The sequence below is a fragment of the Nicotiana attenuata genome, chromosome 7, assembly GCF_001879085.1.
Source record: "Nicotiana attenuata strain UT chromosome 7, NIATTr2, whole genome shotgun sequence".
Classification (NCBI taxonomy): Eukaryota; Viridiplantae; Streptophyta; class Magnoliopsida; order Solanales; family Solanaceae; genus Nicotiana; species Nicotiana attenuata.
This window is the reverse complement of record NC_031995.1, coordinates 66217686-66237739: the sequence shown is the minus strand read 5'-3', so window position 1 is coordinate 66237739 and position 20054 is coordinate 66217686. Positions and strand designations below refer to the sequence as shown.

The window sequence follows — 20054 nt, the reverse complement described above, 5'->3', positions numbered from 1 at the left end:
ATATAGGGACTTGGGGAAAGGGGGTGAGGAGAGTAGCATAAAAAATTATTTTCTACTCTCTAACCAAACACTAGAAAATATTTTCCTAAAAAAAAGTTTTCACTTACCAACCAAACAAGGGAAAATAAGTGATAAAACCACTCATTTTCCATGGAAAATATTTTCCGTCATTACCGAACACACCCTTAGTGTTTACGGCGAGAGAGCTAGTTGTATGGGTCCTCCACTTCTAAGCAAGAAGTTAAGAGTCGAGTAACAAAGGGGGAGTGGAAAAGCCACTATTGGGTGGGGTTTACCAAATAGAAGAAAACAGATTGGGGCACAGTTACCAACTGTGATATTCTATGGTTTAGTAAGTGTAGTCAACTCTAAAAAAGTTCACAATTGAGTTTTAAGTCTGTATTGAACTATTGATTTTGACTTTGCATGTGCTGGATTTATTGTTATTGTAACCACACTACTTGCTTGAAGATTTTCTGGGAGGTTGTGGTACTGCAACTTCAATTCTCAGCTAGCAATTGCTCTTACAATTGAGGGAGATCATCATGCTTCAATCTCCGCGCTGGAAAACGGCCTAATCTGTGCAACTCAAATGTGCTATCCTGAGTTACAGGTTAGATACAGCCTGCACAATATTAGATAAAATCAGTTTTATGTTGCCTAGTGGCAAAGTTTTGAAGCTGCAAATTCAGTATTTTTACTGCACTCTTATTCTTGATCTGATCTTTTTTTTTTTTGGTTTTTTTTTGTTTTGTTTTTGCTTTTAATGTTTCTTAATTGCTATCTTGGGCATTGGATTATTGTATTTGCATCAATAGTTTTTGTGTTCCCGTATATGCATCAGCAATGCAAAACATGAAGCCTTTAATCCCCATGTCTACTGAGTATTTACCTGTACAACAGTCGCAAGACATATTTGACGTGAAACTTGGGTTTTGACAAAAGTATAGATAAGAATGTACCGAGTTCAATGATTACATCTGAGAAATTATAAACATTGCCCCTTTATCTGTAAGATGAGGTTATGTGTGCAAGTTACTGGAGTTGTATGTTGATAAAGCATCAAAGTAATCAGAAAGCAAAGTAATGCAGTAACGATCAAGAGAGTTTGAGGAAGCAGTGTTTTGAAAAGCAAATAGTGCAAAAGGCGGCAAGACACCTGGGGCTTTAAGCGAGAAACAAAGCACTCACTTCTTCGAAATAAGACACACAATTTAAAAAATTACAAAAATTACATAACATATATGATTTACTACTTTCTTCTAATAAAGGGTGGTGTCTTGGTTGGCTTGCGTGAACCTAGGCTGTTCCGTTGGGTACTTTCTGCCTCCCACCATCATAGGTATTGGTAATTTTGTTCACCAATACCTAGCTGATGTGTACCCTGGTCTCCTATGTTTTCATCTCACTTCGCTTACCCATCGAGCAGGAAAGAAAGTCGGCTAGGCCACACTCTTCAGTGCCATATAAGAATTTAGTACTTGAAGCATCAAAATTGCTGTCACCGTTACTAATTCTAGTATCCAACATACAATTATCTAGTTTTATATTTGCAATCACCATCATATTGTATACATAAGAATCTTACAAGTTGGAAACAATGAATGATTTATTTGCAATTAGAACAAGAAGAAGAAAGATGGTAGAGAAAGAGAGTAAGAAAGAGCTTCCTGGATGTAGGTAGCATAAAGAAGCAATGAGAATGCAACATGTCCTGTGGCTCCCTCTTGTCTATTCTCCTAATAATAAATGCTTCATTCCCTTTTTTCTTCGTAAAATATATACTTATGATTACTATTATCTTTAGAGAATATAAAAAGAAAAGAAAGTAAAAGCATTGAAATGGATATAGATTTATGACGTGTGGATTTTGTTGAAAGTTTTATAAATTAATGCATTGTCATATATTTTTCTATTTTTAAAGAAATAAATAGTAAATCAAATGCCCCTTCTAAAAAATAATGAAACCAATGTTTACTAAGAAACGTTTTAAAATATGAATAATACAAGTTGATTTTTTTTTGATTGAAAATGTTTTAAAAATGTTGAAAATCAATTGTGGAACCCAATTTCTAGAATATGTTTATGTTGCTATGATTTTGTTATTGCTTTGTATATAATAAATTTTTACACTTTTGCATTACACTTATGTTAGTTTAGATCTTTGAATTAATAGTCCATTTATTCTTCAACTTTTTTGAATTTTCTATTATTTTGTCCTTGTTTTATGCAACTTTTATAATTTATCTTTTTTTTTTGCTTACTTATAATTAGTAAATTAAAATTCACGAGGCTTACGCCTTGTCCTGTGTTAGGTATAAATATCCCTAACTTTCGTCCATGCCTTTAAAAGCTAATTTGGAACATTAATTTCATATTAACTGCTTTAGTAGTAATTTGCGAAGATCCATTTAATTATTTTCCTCACATTCAACTTATAAATCACGAACCAAGAATGAAAATTAAGTAGAGAACCAAAAAAATAGAGGAGAAAAGAATCATTGCCTGCAAGAGAGACTGTAAGTGAGAAGTAGAAGAGAAGTCCAACAGCAGAAGTAAAAAACTTGCACACAAAAGATGAAAAGAAAAGTCATATTAAAGAACAAAAAACAACAATAAAAAAGCAAATGAAGAAAGGAAAAAAATAGTGGAAGAGTCATTGCAGACCAAAGAACAAGAAGAAAAGAAAAGGAAAATATAGAAAATGTTGAAGATATCTAGAGAGATATCCTAGTAATCAAATAACAAGTCGTATTTCTCTTTTTAATCACATCTTTTAATGTCACGTTCAAAGAAACGATAACTTCTCGTTCAGATTGCAATAGTCACTTTACGCTTCACTGGTTGAAGCACACGCTTCTTTAAAGTTGTTTTGCTTCACCCTTGATTTCGTGTTGATATCGCTTCTAGTGACAATAATTTTTCTTAATAACACTAGAGGAATTGACAAACATTTAATGGTTTAATGAGAGATTGAAGGGAAGCGAGAGAAAGAGAGATAGATGGATCCGAAGTTCGTTTAGGTAACTTAGCTTAGCATTTACGTCGTCATTTGGCATAGTGAGAAGATTTCCGTTCTATATACTTCACAAGCGTCTGCATTATTGAAACAATTCGAGTCTCACAATCAGCATGAGGTGGCATAACTACATTAAGACATTGTCTTTTATTTTCATAATTTCTAAGTAGCTTGTTTTTTTATGAGATGGCTGTGAGAAAGCACGGGAAAAAATATTATTGCTTAATTAAAGTGTTGTACAACCCTATTTATATACAATGATTTCATAATAATAGGTATCTACTTCCCGATGTGGGACACCATACATGACTAACTACTTAACACTCCCCCTCAAGCCGGTGCATATAAATCATATGTACCGAGCTTGTTACAAATGTAACTAATAGGAGAACCAGTAATAGACTTAGTGAAAATATCTGCTAGCTGATCATTCGGCTTTACAAACTTTGTAACAATATCTCCTAAGAGTATCTTTTCTCTGACAAAGTGACATTCGATCTCAATGTGTTTACTCCTCTCATTGAACACCGGATTTGACGCAATATGAAGAGCAGCTTGATTATCACACACCAGTTCTATCTTGCTAATTTCTTCGAACTTCAACTCCTTGAGCAACTGCTTGACCCAAACTAGCTCACACGTTGCCATAGCCATGACCCGATATTCGGCTTCGGCGCTAGATCGAGCAACTATATTCTGTTTCTTGCTCTTCCAAAATACCAAATTACCTCCTACTAGAACACAATATCCAGACGTAGAACGTCTATCAGAAGGTCATCCTGCCCAATCAGCATCTGTGTACCCAACAATCTGCTCGTGGCCTCGATCCTCGAATAGTAACCCTTTGCCTGGAGCTGACTTTATATACTGAATTTAAATACTGAAGAATGCGAACAACTGCATCCCAGTGACTATCACAGGGAGAATACATAAACTGACTTACAACACTCACCGGAAAAGCAATGTCCGGTCTAGTCACTGTGAGGTAATTCGATTTGCCAACCAACCTCCTATATCTCGTAAGATCTATAAAAGGCTCCCCTGTCCAAGTAGAAGCTTAGCATTTGGATCCATAGGAGTGTCAACAGGTCTGCATCCCATCATTCCAGTCTCCCCAAGAATGTCTAAGGTATACTTCTGCTGTGAAATAACAATACCTGAGCTAGACTGAGCGACCTCAATACCTAGAAAATACTTCAATCTGCCCAGATCCTTAGTCTGGAAGTGCTGAAAGAGATGCTGCTTCAGATTAGTAATACCATCCTGATCATTGCCAATAATAACAATATCATCAACATAAACCACCAGATAAATACACAGATTAGGAGCAGAATGCCGATAAAACACAGAGTGATCAGCTTCACGAGTCATGCCGAACTCCTGAATAACTGTGCTGAACTTACCAAACCAAGCTCGAGGGGACTGTTTCAAACCATATAGTGACCTGCGCAATCGGCATACAAGACTGTAGACACTGAAATTTTAACAGATCAAGATAAGTCCTAAATTCAAGACAACTCTTGAAATATTAGGAGTCTATTAGGGTTACTTGGTGGCTACTTCACCCAAACCCTAATTTATGCCTATAAATAAGGCTACATGTGTCCTTCAAAGACGATCTCGAAATTCCATAAAAAATTATGGAATATTCACAACGTTCGAGAAATACGCCGCTAAGGCCCTCGAGTTACATAGAATAAATCGGAGGGAAGAATCAAGGGATAAACAGAGTTGTAACCTACAATGTTTATCAACAAAATCCTTTTTTCTTTATAGTTGTTTGTGATTGCAGTTTATTTTTCGTATGTCGAAAAATTGTTGCAAACAAAGACCACTAGACTCCCCTTGAGCAACGAAACCAGGTGGTTGCTCCATATAAACTTCTTCCTCAAGATCACCGTGGAGAAAAACATTCTTAATTTCTAGCTGATAAAGAGGCCAATGACGTACAGCAACCATGGACAAAAAGAGACGAACAAATGCTACTTTAGCCACGGGAGAGAAAGTGTCACTATAATCAAGCCCAAAAATCTGAGTGTATCCTTTTGCAACAAGACGAGCCTTAAGCCGATCAACCTGGCCATTCGGGCCGACTTTGACCGCATAAACCCAACGACAACCAACAATAGACTTACTTGAAGGAAGAAGAACAAGCTCCCAAGTGCCACTCGCATGTAAGCAGACATCTCCTCAATCATAGCCTGTCGCCGTCCTGCATGAGATAGTGCCTCACCTGTAGACTTAGGGATAGAATGATATGAACCGTATTTCCTTTGTTTTAGTTTTGTGACCCTATTTCCTTTTAATCTTAATAACCCCATTCTAGCTTTGAAACAATTTAACTTAAACTTTTCATTTTACCTTTAATGACAAACTTTTATAACCACACAAATGTTATGGCTTGCTTAAGACCACAAGTTTCAAAAGTTTTATAGCTACATAAATCTTTGACATGTTTAAGATCACAAGTTCCAAAAGTCTTTATTTTTTCTTCAACTCCGTGTGAAGTCACATAGGGTTATATGAACTGAAACGGTAGGAGTATCACATATGATACTGGAAACTAAACTTAGATTGGATACGGGATTTAGTTTTATAGGTCAAGGTATTATTGAAAACAAAACTTTATCTAATTTAAAGCAAACACATTTTAAATGGATATATCCAGATTTAAGTATGAAAAAACAAATATGCGATGGCAACTACAATAATCCAATAATATGATTCACTGGATTACAATCGTTGCATTATAATGCATGCAGAACTTGTGCATGAAACAAAAGATCTTTTATTGTATAACCTAATCCCGTCCCAAGTTACAAATAGAATCCGTTAAGAACACATTCTCTATGTTACTTGGCTGCGGGTTCAAGCGTCCGATACATATAGAGATCTAGAAGTCAGATTTGTCATTTCCTAAATTTTATGACTCAATTATGCGGTTAAGAGTACGGATATGGGTGTTGAGATACGACTAGTATTTATAGAGTATGCGATGCTGGTGTGTGTATATACTTGATTGAGAAGTCACTGAACGAAAAGAAATATGAATAATTTGTGTAAATACCTATCTTATTGCATAAATATATCACGATAAATAGCAAACATTCCTATTACTTTACTTAAATAGGTGCATATCTATATGCAGCTATGCACATACATGCATATATATGTAACCCAAAAATTGTGACTAAAAACCCTGACCAACCTATGCTTCTTTGTGTAGTTGTGGTAAATGCACCTTAAGTGAATTGATCAAATGCGGTGCGTATCCCACACCTTAAAGGGTTTTTTGGAGGATTGTGTAATATAGCAAATTCTATAAATTCCATTAGTCATAACATATATGATCATGGAAGAACTGGCCCAGATATTTAGAAGTATTTACATTACATGAGTTGCAACGCGACTTTTCAATTATCATTACATTGTACAGAATGTCTCAATAACAGGTTTCTCTCTCATTCTCTTTTCGTCCTCCAATTTACAAACTGACCCCATACTGCTTCTTGGAGATGGTCGAACGTTTTGTTTTTCTTAATTCTTAGCTTTTGGATTTCAGCGTTTCCGCTATTACATAGAGTAATTCATCTTAAATTTATTATTAAATATTTGTTGTCCTTTTCTGGTTCCAATGAGGTGCTCTAGTGTCCAAACATGGGGTGTGAAATTAAAAAAGAACTAAAAGTGTTGGTTGGGAGACAAACTGATGGTAGCAAGCATGTATCCACTTGGAGTCCTCCAGTGTAATCATGAACCTAGTGCCAGGTGTGTCTGTTTGTAATTGTTCCATGACTCGTGTTTTAAATCACAAGGACAGACACCTATATTTCTGATACAAATGATTTCTAGCTTTTGTTTGGTCATCAATATGAGTCATTAACTATATCCTTATGATCTGGTTATTTGTAGTGTTCACTATTTCGCTTCTTGGTGGTACTAGATGTTTTTTGCAACTTCAATCTTGCATGTGCACCTCATGCAATGGGAGGATGAAAGTTCCGTTCAAGATGCTGTCAACAGATGCAATGCAATATGGAAATCTATTGAATCAGAAAAAGTGAGTCCAGTGCTTTACTTCTTTCTCTGTGTATGTACTGTGGAGTCCTTTTGCAGAGAATAGGAGCATTTGTTCCTTTTTTTACTACAATAGCTTCGCTTGTAAACATTTTTGAATCTACATATTGAATGGATTCAATGCTGAGACAATTTCATACAATTCTTTTTATGAATGCTGATTTTGAAAATGGGGCTTTTGAAGTCAACTGATGTTCTATTTCTTCTTTCGAATTTAAAAGAGACAGCAATGCCTCGGTTTGCTATTTTACAACGAGCTGTTGCATGTATTTTATCTACTCCGGATATGCGACTACAAGAATGCTGCTCAACATGTTGACAAATTGGATGTTGCCATGAAGTGTGATCTACAGAAGACACAACAGATCAAGGAACTGACTAAGGAGCTTGATACAGTCAATGAAAGTCTTTCTCGTTCTGATTTGAATTACAGAGACAGATCTGCTCTCTCTGGAAGACAAGCTCACCTTGAGGAGCAACTTAATAACTTAACAGGAAATGGCAAAGAATTTTCTGAACCGATATACTTTGGAAGTGTGAGACGGACTTGGGAAGACAAGCTTGAGTTGGCACCACCTCCTATTGATGGAGAATGGCTACCTAAAGGTGCTATTTATGCGCTGGTAGACCTTACGGTAGTTGTTTTTAACCGTCCAAAAGGACTTTTTAAGGAGTGCGTAAAGAGGATTCAGTCTGGCCTGCAAACTATTCAAGGTTGGTTCTGTGAAGCTGGGTGCATTAGGCTCTATATCTTTCACACTGTTTTACATTTGTCAGCCTTCAGTATAGTTAGTACTTGGTTTCCTAATTTGGTATATGGGTTTCATCACACTTGGCAGCTTTGGGTAGAAACCTTAACTTTCGGGGTAATGGATCTGTCATGCATATTTCCATATTTGGAGGATTAAGTGATTTTTTTTCCCAACCTTTATTCTTTACCATGTAACCAAACTTCGACGATGGAATGCTTTTGGTCTAGCAAATCACGGGTTGGTACAATATGTCACAACTTGCCATACTACTAAATTATACTGTCAACTTAGTGCTCCAAACTCTCAATTTATGGACAATTTTCTTTTTCTCTAAATCTTCCTTAAATCTTGAAATTGTTTGTAATTCCCATGAATCTAATTGACCATCTTAATTTGTTAAACATTGGAACTAAGTTACTTGAGGATCTTCTATAATTTAAGATAGAAACCTATCCTAGAGAAGGTATCAACAATGTTGAATCAACTGATCTAAATGAGCAATGTTGAATCAACTGATTTAAATGAGCAATCCTCCAAAACCCTCAGGGGTTGGCCTGGTGGCAAAAGACTTGAGCCTTGGGGTTTGCTCCCTTTCAAGGTCTCAAGTTCGAAACCCACTGGGTGCAAACAATTTCTGAGGGCCATCGGACTGGGTAAAACCTGAATTAACCGTGGTGCACTTGCGGGAAATTCCTTGCCGAGGGCCTGTGCACCCCCGGGATTAGTCGGGGCTCTTAGAGACTCGGACACCCGGTGCAAATAAAAAAAAAATGAGCAATCCTCCAGCAATTACATTTTTGGTTAAGACTGCGTGAAGTGAACTCATTATTGTCCATGAACGGAAACAACTATTGTTTTAAGTTTGTTCTATAGGTTCTCTAGTCTTAGCAGTTTGTTCATGGGTTTACTGTAAATTTTGTCCTTGCCCTGGGCCTAGCTAGATGTCGTATTTAGATAGGAACTGGAAATTACTATTAACCTTTCTGTTAAATTCCAATATCGTAAGCTTCTTGTTGGTAGAGCCTGTAAGTTCCCATATTTGTCTTGAAAATTTTGCAAAAACACACAAATCAGCCCCTTAGCTAAAGAATGCGTTCTAGCAATTTATTTTTATTCCATGTGGTTTAGATTCTATTCTCATGTCTGAATTCTGAATTGTTATATTCATGCAGAGGAGCTAGAAAAGCTTGGGATTAGTGATGAAGTGAGAGGTAAGCGTGCTTGTTTCTATCTTAGATGGATTGATTTTTATCTTCCTTAAGCAATTTAGATCATTTAGATATCATCATCACTATTTTCTATCTTTGGTTTTGTTTCTCTTTTAGTTAGAAATAAAATCCTGTCTATCAATTGAGGATAATCAATCTATCTTCTAGCTAGAAAGAATGATTAGTCAAAAATAAGGTCTTATTGAGCCCTATCTTTTTGGATAGAGATAGAATTGTAGTATTTTCAAGAGTTTTAATATTCTAAAATCCATATCCTATAAATAGGAATTTCATGTACTTTATTTTGATGGGACTTGATTAATATTTGCTCATTTGGTATTACAACTTCTCTTTTTATCTCATTTTTCTTCCTCCCTTCTTCCTTCTTTCCCTCTCTTTATCTCTCTCTCCTTCTCTCGTTCTCTTCTCTCTCTTCTCTTCTTTCTCTCATTCGTCTCTCATTCTCCTCATTATCATTCCTTCTCCTGCCTTTTCTCCCTTCTTCTCTTAATAGTGCTACAACCTACAATTTGATATCAGTACGGGTAGGCGTCGATCGGTTCAATTCAGTTTTCAAAAAGTTCAATTTGGTTTGTTCAGTTTTCGGTTTTTGATTAGGTGAACTGAAAACCGAACCGAAATTAGTTTTTTCGTTTTTTAAAAAGTTCGGATTGGTCGGTTTTGGGCTTGGTTCCTCGGTATGGACAAAATAGGCTTCAGGTGTAATTCTTTTCAAAAGTTACCCTTTTCTCAAAAAAAGTGTTATATTGAACTCAAGTATCCAGCAATGACACAAGTAAATGAATAATGCGGACTAGCCCTTTATATTTTTATGTAAACAAATACAGTAAAAATAAGTTGTACATCGAAAAAATAAAACAAGAATCTCAAATGTTATTGAACATGAAATTAATTAATTGTGTTTTATAAAACAATAATATAAAAAAAGAAGATTCTTTTAAGTTGAGACATACTATATTACTAATGCATAACATTTCTTTATCTTCAGTCATGGAGAACTCTTCCTGCGAGTCAGAGTATTTGAGAGTATAACTTGATACATTCTTCTTTCATTAATCCAATCTCTGTAATAGATGAGATGAAAGTTCTTCGTCGTAGTTGCACATCCAAGGGATCTGACAATTTTGAAGGTTTATTTTTGTGTTCTGGGCCGCTCCGAGCTCTCTAACCTGGGGGTTTGGCACTAGTTTTATGCGGATTCTTGGAGAGGGGAGGTCATGGAACCCTATAGAACACTAACCAACTGAGGCCCCTTAAGAAGGGGGCTGAACAGGCTTCGGGTTGTGCCTTTGCAGGTTGGGCCAGGCCAACTCCTCCCATTTGACATGTATGATAGACTAGCCGCTGCTAAGTTGCAAGAGTTCTAAATTGTTTAAAATCTCTAACTTATAAATAAGACCCTCCTGTACTTTGTTGAGGTGACTTATATAATATTATATAAATTGATTTTATGATTATGATTTCTTGCTCTATCTCTTTGTCCTCCCTCTTCATTCTTTTCCCTCTTTTTCTCTCTCTTCTTTCTCTCATTTTTCTCAATCTTCCTCTCGTACTTCTCTTCGTGCTTTCTCTGTTCTTCCCCGTTCTGCCATTTCCCATTCCTTCCCGGCCTTATCTCCTTCCTCTCCTTATTGGTTCTCCATCATTATGATTGTATATTTCTTTTAGTGTATCAATACGCATCTAACAAATAGTACACTTCACTATGCAAAATTTCAATTTTGTGGAGAAGAAAGGGATTTCATAATATGGTCAGTGATTATTTAAATTGTCGGTACATGTGATTTCTGCAGTGTGTCATGCTATAGGTATTTTCTTACATTGCTTTACAACTGTTTTCTGCAATTTTCTTGAGCCAGAAGTAGATTTGCAACACTCTGCCATTTGGATTTCTAGTGTCTATTTGATGCTCCGAATGCACTTCCTTGAAAACAAAGTAGCAGTTGATCTTACACGTTCTGAATTTATTGAAGCGCAAGAGGTTTGCTTTCTATCTCTGTCTATTTTGCTCATTGACATACAATATCTTAAAGCTCTATGGAGTATTTATTAAAAAATGAAATGTGATCAGCTTACTATTTTTAACGAGGTTGATAATGTAGTAGCTTACTAAAACGTTGTACCAGTGAAAATCATGGGTTTCCACGAGTGGAGAAGAGTGGCTTTGTCAATAATGTTGAGGGTTTAAAATGCTGGAATTAGATTAGAGTATTAGAATTGTAAGTTCGTATTTATTAGATGTTCTACACAATGGACAATATCATGTGTTTTGTGTTTTAACACCTATGTAGCTGTTTTGTATTCATTAAATAATCAAATAAAAAATATATCTTCTGTTTTAGTTTCTCACATATCATCTGCGATCTTGTTAGAGACTTAAGTAGTTTTCATTTGCTGGCTGCAGCCTTATTCAGTATGCTCGCTTAAAGCTTTTTTGTCTTTTTTCCTCTTTCTGGTAACTCTTCTAGCGTCACCACTGTCTTTTTCGTTCCAATGGCACCACGCTTCCTCGCAGTGATAATTCTGGTAGCAGCACATCCAACTACCATGTCGGCTAATTTAAGTAACTTCTGGTCGAAATTCTTGTGATCAAAGCTTTTTAATGTTATTCTAGCTGCTAAGACATTCCCAGTAAGATTTAGGTGACTTAAGCTTTTCCAACAAGGTTCAATGATACTATCCAACAGGTTCTTCGGCATCTATTATGGTTAGCATTTACTTTCAATCTTTCATAAGAAACAAACTGAAGTTGGTTTTCCCATTTTAAGTTTTAGTGGGCATGTAAGAATATTGGAAATATTAAGTTCTGTTAGATGTTATCCCACATTGGGCTAATATCATATCTTTCTTGTGGTTAACACTCATAAATAGGTGTACTTTGTAGTCATCGAATCATCAAGTTCTCAACATATCTTCTTCTTCTTCTTTTCTCTTATTTTCCGGGCTTACTTGACTGTTCTTTGCGTTTCGTCTTTAACACTATTTGTTAGCCTGCTTATAAGAAACTGATGCATTTTTCTTGTTGTTGTATTCTAACCAGCGACTGGTAACATGTAGAGGAACAGAGTTACTATAGAAGCCATTTTTCCCTTTCTCCCCTCCTTTGTGTTTCTATGTTTCTTGCTCTTCATTCTTTTTTCTTTGAATAGGTAACTTGAAAGTACAATTGATAGCCAGCAAAGCTGAAGAAATTACTCCCAAAAAGTGGGAACTATAAGAGAATGTTAAGAACAGAGAAAATCTACCGTGGCTTTTGTCTCTAAAATGTATGCTAAGCTCATTTTACACCAAATTATGCAAAAATATACATTTATGTTTGAGGCTAACCACATTCTCCATCTTATCTTCAAAAACTCTAGCATTACGTTCCCTCCAGATAACCCACCAGATGACAAAGGGAATGGTGTTCCAGATTTTATAGGATGATTTAGACATACCTCTTTTCCACCAAACAAAAAGGAAATCCACTGTAGATCTTGGAGAACATTTTATGCCCAAAGTAGTAAAGAAGAAATACCATATCTGATTAGTTAATTTGCAGTTAATAAAGAGGTGATTGACTTCCTCGTCCTCTACTTTTCGCAGTGAACATCTTTTGCATAGAGAGATGCCTCGCTTTTGTAGATTGTTAAGAGTGAGGCATTTTCTCACTGCTACAAGCCAAGAATATGATCGCCCTTTGCAGGGGGCCTTGTTCTTCCCTATAGTTTCCCATGATCAAGGTTTAAAGAGGGAGAAGTGGATAATACAGCTGGAATAGTAGCTCCTTACAGAAAAAATACCTCTGTGGTGAGGTTTCGGGAACAGGAATCTGGTTTAGAAATCAGAGGAACACCGTTAAGGAGAAGTGACAATTGTGTGTAGTCCTCTAGTTCTCAATCGTTGAAATCTCTTCTGAAAATAACGCACCACCCTGAGTTTTGCCAGATGTGCGCAGTGGTAGAGTGAGGACATAAAGAGCATCTGTAGAGTCCAGGGTAAGTGTCCATCAGAGGCGAAGGGCCAAACCAAGTATCTTGCCAGAATCTAATTTTTCTACCATCACCAACTCTTAAAGAAGATAGACCCGGAAAATATCCAATGTTTCTGTTAGATAGTTAGTAGGTCTGTAAATAAGTATAGCTCCACATGGGATCGGATTAATGTATTTGTTATAAATAGGGGTCCTTGTATTATAGTTAAACATATCAATAATTTATTTTTTTTCCCGTGTATTATTTCTCACATGGTATCAAAGCTATAGTGCGAAATACTCGTTGTGCAATCTATCACCGATTCCGGGAAGAAACATTCACCGTGCAACTTTTCCGTTGACTGTTTGCGTCAAAGTCACTATTTATCAGTATTGTGCACAAGCCAACATTACCACAAGGTCCGCCGTAGTCCTGTGACCAAACCCCATCAAACCCACCGGAAATGTCCTCCCCATGCGGCCTCACGCGCCGGACAGACAAGGAATTTTCCGGCGAGATATGCTACATGTGCCGGGCGTATGAGCCACCTTCCGGCCAGTTTCCGACAAAATTTCTTCAGGACAGCTTACTTGGACAGTGATTCCGAGTCCACTAGTACTATTTCCTATAGATTCCAACAACTTTTGAATTTTTCGGTGAGCTACAATAAGTTTTCCGGTGTGAACAGTATTCTGTCGAGTTTGAGCAGCGCTTTTTGGAATTTCCTAGTTTTGTTGGGATCTTCTGAAGCTATTCTCATGACTTCTTGAAGTTGATCACGGATTTGGTCAATTTACTTCAATCCAATAATGTCTTTCAATTTGGATACTTTTGGTTCCAAAAATAGTGGAGTTGTAAATTCAGCCTTTATGATTACTTCTGAACCCCTACTTGGGTGTTCAAATTATTTAGTTGGGCCTTCATCTATCGCGTTGTGATGTAAAGGTCAAGGTGTTCAAGATCACTTAACCAAAAAGGCTAGTGAGGGAGATGAAAAGACCAAAGCACTTCGGGAAAAGATTGATGCTCAATTATGTAGTATCATGTGGCAATCCATTGATTTCAAGTTGATGCCTTTGTTTCGTCCATTCCAGACTTGTCATTTAGTTTGGGAAAAGGCTTGTACTTTATACACTAATGACATATCTCATTTATATGATGTGATATCACAGATGACAACTTTGAAGAAACAATAATTGGATATGTCTACTTACTTAAGACAAGTACACGCAGTCATGTAGGAATTTGAGAAGTTGATGCTAGTTTCTGCTGGTGTTGAAAAACAACAAGAGCAACGATAGAAGATGTTTCTTGTTCTTACACTCGTTGGACTTCCTAATAACTTTGATTCAGTATGCGACCAGATTTTTGCTGGTCCGACTGTTACTACAGTTGCTTTGCTGCAATGCCAAGTCACACAGATCTCAACACAGACAGCTGACTCCTCTATTCTCGCATTCCAACCAGTGGAAAATCGGGCATCTCAGACTATGGAGAATAGACGAGGAGGAGGCCGTTTTGGAAAGTCTCGACCTAAGTGTTTTTATTGTAATAAACTTGGATACACCCGTGAAGTGTGTTACTCTTTGCATGGTCGACCACCTAAAAATACTCATGTTGCTCAAACCGAGACCGGAGGGATTTCTTTTCTCAAGAAGTTTTTAAATACCAAGTTTCATACCGAATACAGACTTAGGGCAGTTGAAATACTTCTTCGGTGTAGACGTAGCAAGAAGCAAGAAAGGGTTTTTTTTTGTCCCAAAGAAAGTATGTACTTGACCTACTTGCAGAAATTGAAAAGTTGGGAGCCAAGACATGTGGCACACTAATGGTTCCTAATGTATATCTTACTAAGGATTATGGTGACCCGTTTGATGATCCGGAAAGATACAAAAGGTTAGTTGGGACCTAAAAGAACCTTATGGTGACCTGTCTAGATATTGCCTATGCAGTCAGTATTGTCAGTCAATTCATGTTTGCATCAATAGTCAAGCATTAGGTAGTCTTGATCCTGTGCTATTTGAAAGGAGCTCCTGGTCTTGGCATATTGCATATCGATCGTGGACATACTCGTATTGAGTATTTTGCATATGTTGATTGGGCTGGATCGAGAATGGATAGAAGATTTACTACTGGCTACTGCGTCTTTGTTGGTGGATACCTGAGACCTTGGAGGAGTAAGAAATAAAATGTTGTACTCCCTCTGATTCAATTTAAATGATGTAATTTGACTTGGCACAAAGTTTAAGAAAAAAAAAGACTTTTGAAATCTGTGGTCCTAAAAGCTTAAGTGGCAAATACAGGGCCATGGCATTTGTGTGGCTATAAAAGCTTTTTATTAAGGATAAAGTGGGTAAAATATGAAAAGTTTAAAGTTGAATTGTTTCCGAATATAAAAATGTGTCATTCTTTTTGGAACGTATTAATAAGGAAAGTGTGTCTTTTAAATTGAAACGGAGGGAGTATCTCGATTTAGTGCAGAATCCGAGTATATAGCTATGCCTCAATCAACTTGTGACATACTATGAATATATCACCTTTTAGCCGAGGTTGATTTGAAGCTTTTGTTTCCCAAAAAACTTGTGTGGTAATCAGGCTGCTTTACACATTGCCGCAATTCCAGTTTACGTGAATGGACAAAACACATTGAAGCCGACTGTCACTTTTTTCCCGAGGAGATTCAAGAGAACATGATTTCTACACGCTATGTGAAGACAAGAGAGCAATTGGGTGATATATTCATGAAGGCTTTAAATGGAACTCGGGTGGAATATCTTCGTAATAAGTTGGGCATGATTAATATCTATGTTCCAACTTAAGGGGAAGTGCTACAGAATGTACAGAGACACATCTTCATATTGTACACATAATACAATCATAGGTAGAGATATTTAGGGATTTTCTGATTTTGTTTTCTTAGATAGATTTACTAGTACACCTACAAATAGCTCTCATTCTTGGAGTGATACTACAAGGAACTTGCTCCATTGTCTCTGTATTTTCAAGTTTTAATTTGTGTTTGTTCCTTTGGGAAATAAAAGAAGGGAATGAAGAAAAACTTTTGAAAGGCCTATTCTTCTCAACTTTCCTCGGGGTTTAAATTAAAAACTTCATGAGCCAAAGATGATTTAATACTCAGTATTTTCCTAATTTTTGGAGCATATCTTTTGACCCATTTAGAGACATCGTCTATAGTCGAGGGAAGATTCTATATGTCGAAATCGGCGGAATCTCCATGTTAGGGAAGAGAGGTAGAAAATCAGAAGAAACCATAGGAGAGATTTCCTGCACTTCCAATAGCTGGAGATTTTTGCAGTTGCCCATTCGCGAATTGGAAGGAGCATTATAACGTGGGCTAACCGGAAATACTTTTGTAGATGAGTCTAAGTTGCTTATGGCTTGTCAGACGGATTAGATAGAAAAGCTAAACTGGTTTTTGTTTGGGAGAAGTCATTGGGTGAGACCTAATCAAAAGCATAAGGCCCAATCGGGGTTTGAGATAAGACGAAGTGGGCTTCACAGACGGGCAGATCCATGTAGTAAATCATGGCGCACATGAACCCATGCTACTTGCTAGAATCTTGAATAAGTATGTACATATTGTGTTTAAAATGGCTATATATCATTTTGTGAACCCATGTTCATGGCGAATTAAACAGTGCACTGATTTAGCTTAGTTCATTAAAGACTCGCTCATATAATTAATCACTATTAAAGATCTCTTTGTGAAAATCAACCCTCATTTTGCATTTGCGACCCTTGTTTTATCTCCTTTGCTTTTGTTTCTTACTGAAAAAGCTAAACTCAATTGACACATTTTTTTAGAGAAGTTTAATTTTCATCAGACAACATATTTTCTCGTCCCAATTTATTTGACATTTTTTCTCTTTTAGCTAGTCCCAAAAAGAATTGACAATTTATTTAGTAACAATTTAACTTTAAACTTCTTATTTTACTCTTAATGAAATGATTAAAAGCCACACAATTTTATAATTTGTTTTAGGCTATATTTCAAAAATCTTCATTTCTTTCTTAAACTCCGTGTATAGTCAAACACATTCACATAAATTGGGACAACGGGTTAATATATGCGCTTATGTGACTTGTTAACATTTTATTTCCTAATGTTGCTTCTAATTTTACTTGATCAATTGAATTGAAAGAAAAATCAAACTATCTTGGGTCAATGATTAGTTTGTTATGTATGGATCAACAACTTACTAACTTGAGCGAGCTCAAAATCAACCGAACTGAGCGGATGTGCGTTCATATATTTGTGGCTTGTGACATGTCTATTTTAAAAAAGAGATAATGGTGCACCCATGGTTTTTAAATCCTGAATTCGTCTCTGTACGCAGATGGTTGAGTTAGGCTAGGGATCAAGGTTGTGGGAAAAGAACCTGTGGGTCTCATCTCTCATGGGTATTCAAGTGTGCGGTCATCTCATGTAAAAGCTTAAGCTATTAGAGAAAGCATACGTTTTGCCGGTGCATGACGACTTAAGGGTGGTGGAGTAACAGTGTTGGATAGTGAGAGGTGTAGGTGGAGGGTCTAGCACTGTTGGGTGGTAGGAAACAAGAAAGAAAATGAAAAAAGAAAAAAATAAAGAAAAAGAAAAAAGAAAATAAGAATTGGATCAATTTTATCAAATTTGGACCGTTGAAATAAAACATTAGTTATGCATTTCTTACTCTTCACATGCCTCATTTTGTTGGTAATACATGTGCTGACTACGTGGGCAAAGTAGTGTGTGTTAGACACACCTGAGAAATATTTGGTGTGTAAGAGGTTTCTTGTGTTTGTGAGATGTGTCAAAGGGATTTGGCCTCAAGCTCAGGGGGCAAATTATATATTCTGGCTTCCTTTTAATATACACTTCACGACATGCATAAACACCCCATAAATATCAATGCACGGTCCTTACAAAAAAACATCAAGGATGTACATGAGGTGAATCAATGCATATGTTGGTGTATACAATATACCATAATGATTTCAGGTCCAAGGATCGCATATACAACTTCCACATGAATAATTATTGACAAGCTAGTCAGTATCAATTAAGATTTTCTCATGCGAATCAAACAACTCAATGAACTCATTTCCCTATGAGCCCCAAATTCTTTATTTTCTTAAGTCTTTTCTATATTTGGTACGTGATGGAAAAGGTGTTGATGAGTCCATTCTTCTAGCATTTTCTTATATACTTATTTCGTGATTCTATTGAACTTTTTAAATACTTTCTTCATCCCTTTTGCAACCTAGATTTTTAGTAATTATGCGGTGGATTTTATACCCTTTGTCTTCCCTAGTTCGATAGTATTAGTGTTAGTACGGTACCCTTTTATCCTTAGTTTGCTATTATCGTATTTCTTGTTCTGTTATTACTTGCCATCGGTACTTCTTTAGTTTGCTAGCAGTACTTAGTTCATATTCTCGTTTGCTACCTTGAATTTAGTTTTCTAAATATATTGTCTTGCTATTACTTGTTATCGGTACCTCTTTCATATTCTCTGTTGCTATCTTCGATTTAGTTTTCTAGTTATATTGTCTTGCTATTACTTGCTATCAGGGGTTCTTTTACCTTCTTTAGCCGAGGGTCTATCGGAAATAGTCTCTCTGCCTTTCCAGGGTGGGGGTAAGGCTGCGTACATCCTACCCTCCCCAGACCCCAGTTGTGGGATTACACTTGGTTGTTGTTGTTGTTGTTGTTGTTATGCAGTAGATTTTATAATTTCATGTAAGTGTGTAATTTTCATCGTATGAACCTCTAGGATCAGATATTTAATTTACTATAAAAGCAAGGGGTTTTGCGAGTGATCTGTACCTTACTTTTGCCGATTTCACTTTGGTATTTTTGGCCTTTGTCAATTTGGCAAACCATGATTCTATTTGTACATTGTACAGGAACTCGTGATTAATTGTGTTTTCACCCTTTCTTTATATAATGTGATACCATGCGTTAATTATATGATGGAAAGGCTAATAGAATCTTTTTGTTTTAATTTAGGCATTGATGCAGATGAGAAATTGGTATATTCGCTTTCCAACAATTTTACAAGTTTGTGAGTGTGTTATTGAAATGCTTAGAGGACAGTATGCACATTGTGTCGGCTGCTATGATGAAGCAATTTGTCATTTCCTTGAAGCTTCAAGGGTATGTATAAATTTGAATCCATATCAAAAGAATCTTCCCGTAATTTTTGGTAAGAATATAAATCAGCTGTGTGCTTATTGTTTTTTGGGATAGAGATAAGATAGTTACACTATTCTTATATTCCTTTTCCCTCGTGTGGAGTAAACTTAACCAACAACTGATTTATGGAAGACAGATTATGTTGAGTTATGCATCTGGATTTATGCTTCTTGATGCATATGGACTTCTTTGCATCGTACTGCTGTAGGACAGAAGTGTAATATCACAAAGTCTGACTGTTCGAAAACTCCAATGTAAAAGTGAAATACAGATATTATAAAGAATTTAACTGTTGCGTCTTGTGTCATATAAAAGATGATAACAAATTGCATTTTGATCATAAGAGGTAACTTATAATTTAATTTGAGCTCAAAAAGGTATCCTGATGAAAAAAGACTGAGCTACTGATAAAAAAGTATTTAATTTGAGCTCAATTGTGAAAAATTGCTTGTGCAGTGAATGTTTAAAAAAGAAGTTTGAGAAAATGCTTGGAAGTTCTATCGCTTTTAAAAGGTATATCTAAGGATGAAGTAGATTGAACTCCTATTAACACATAGGTGTCCGCACTAATTGGAGAGATGAGGAGAAGTTGAAAGTTAATACTCTTATTTGTGCAAGGGTTTGAGGTACAAATCCTGGGAGGAGGTTTCTATAGGGCGTTGTCTTGTTCGTCGGTCTCAACAAATTCTCTCATCCTTCAGTCTTGAATAGATACTAACCAGTGTTTGTGGAAGTTCTTGGAGAATACCACATGTAAATGGATCAACACCGTTAAAATAAAGCTGCCTTCTTCACTTCAGCCGGTTTATTTTCTCCTTTTTTCACTTC

The 20054-nt window shown here is 36.3% G+C and overlaps 1 protein-coding gene across 1 annotated transcript in view; it reads left to right on the top strand.

The window, feature by feature from the left end:
- LOC109229241 overlaps positions 1–20054 on the top strand; it is a 52356-nt gene that overhangs the window by 1456 nt on the left and 30846 nt on the right. The window contains exons 3-8 of the mRNA XM_019394615.1: positions 472–613; positions 6963–7079; positions 7318–7810; positions 9021–9059; positions 10937–11058; positions 19041–19187. Of these exons, the coding sequence (XP_019250160.1) occupies positions 472–613; positions 6963–7079; positions 7318–7810; positions 9021–9059; positions 10937–11058; positions 19041–19187 (1060 nt within the window). The remainder of the gene's footprint in view (positions 1–471; positions 614–6962; positions 7080–7317; positions 7811–9020; positions 9060–10936; positions 11059–19040; positions 19188–20054) is intronic.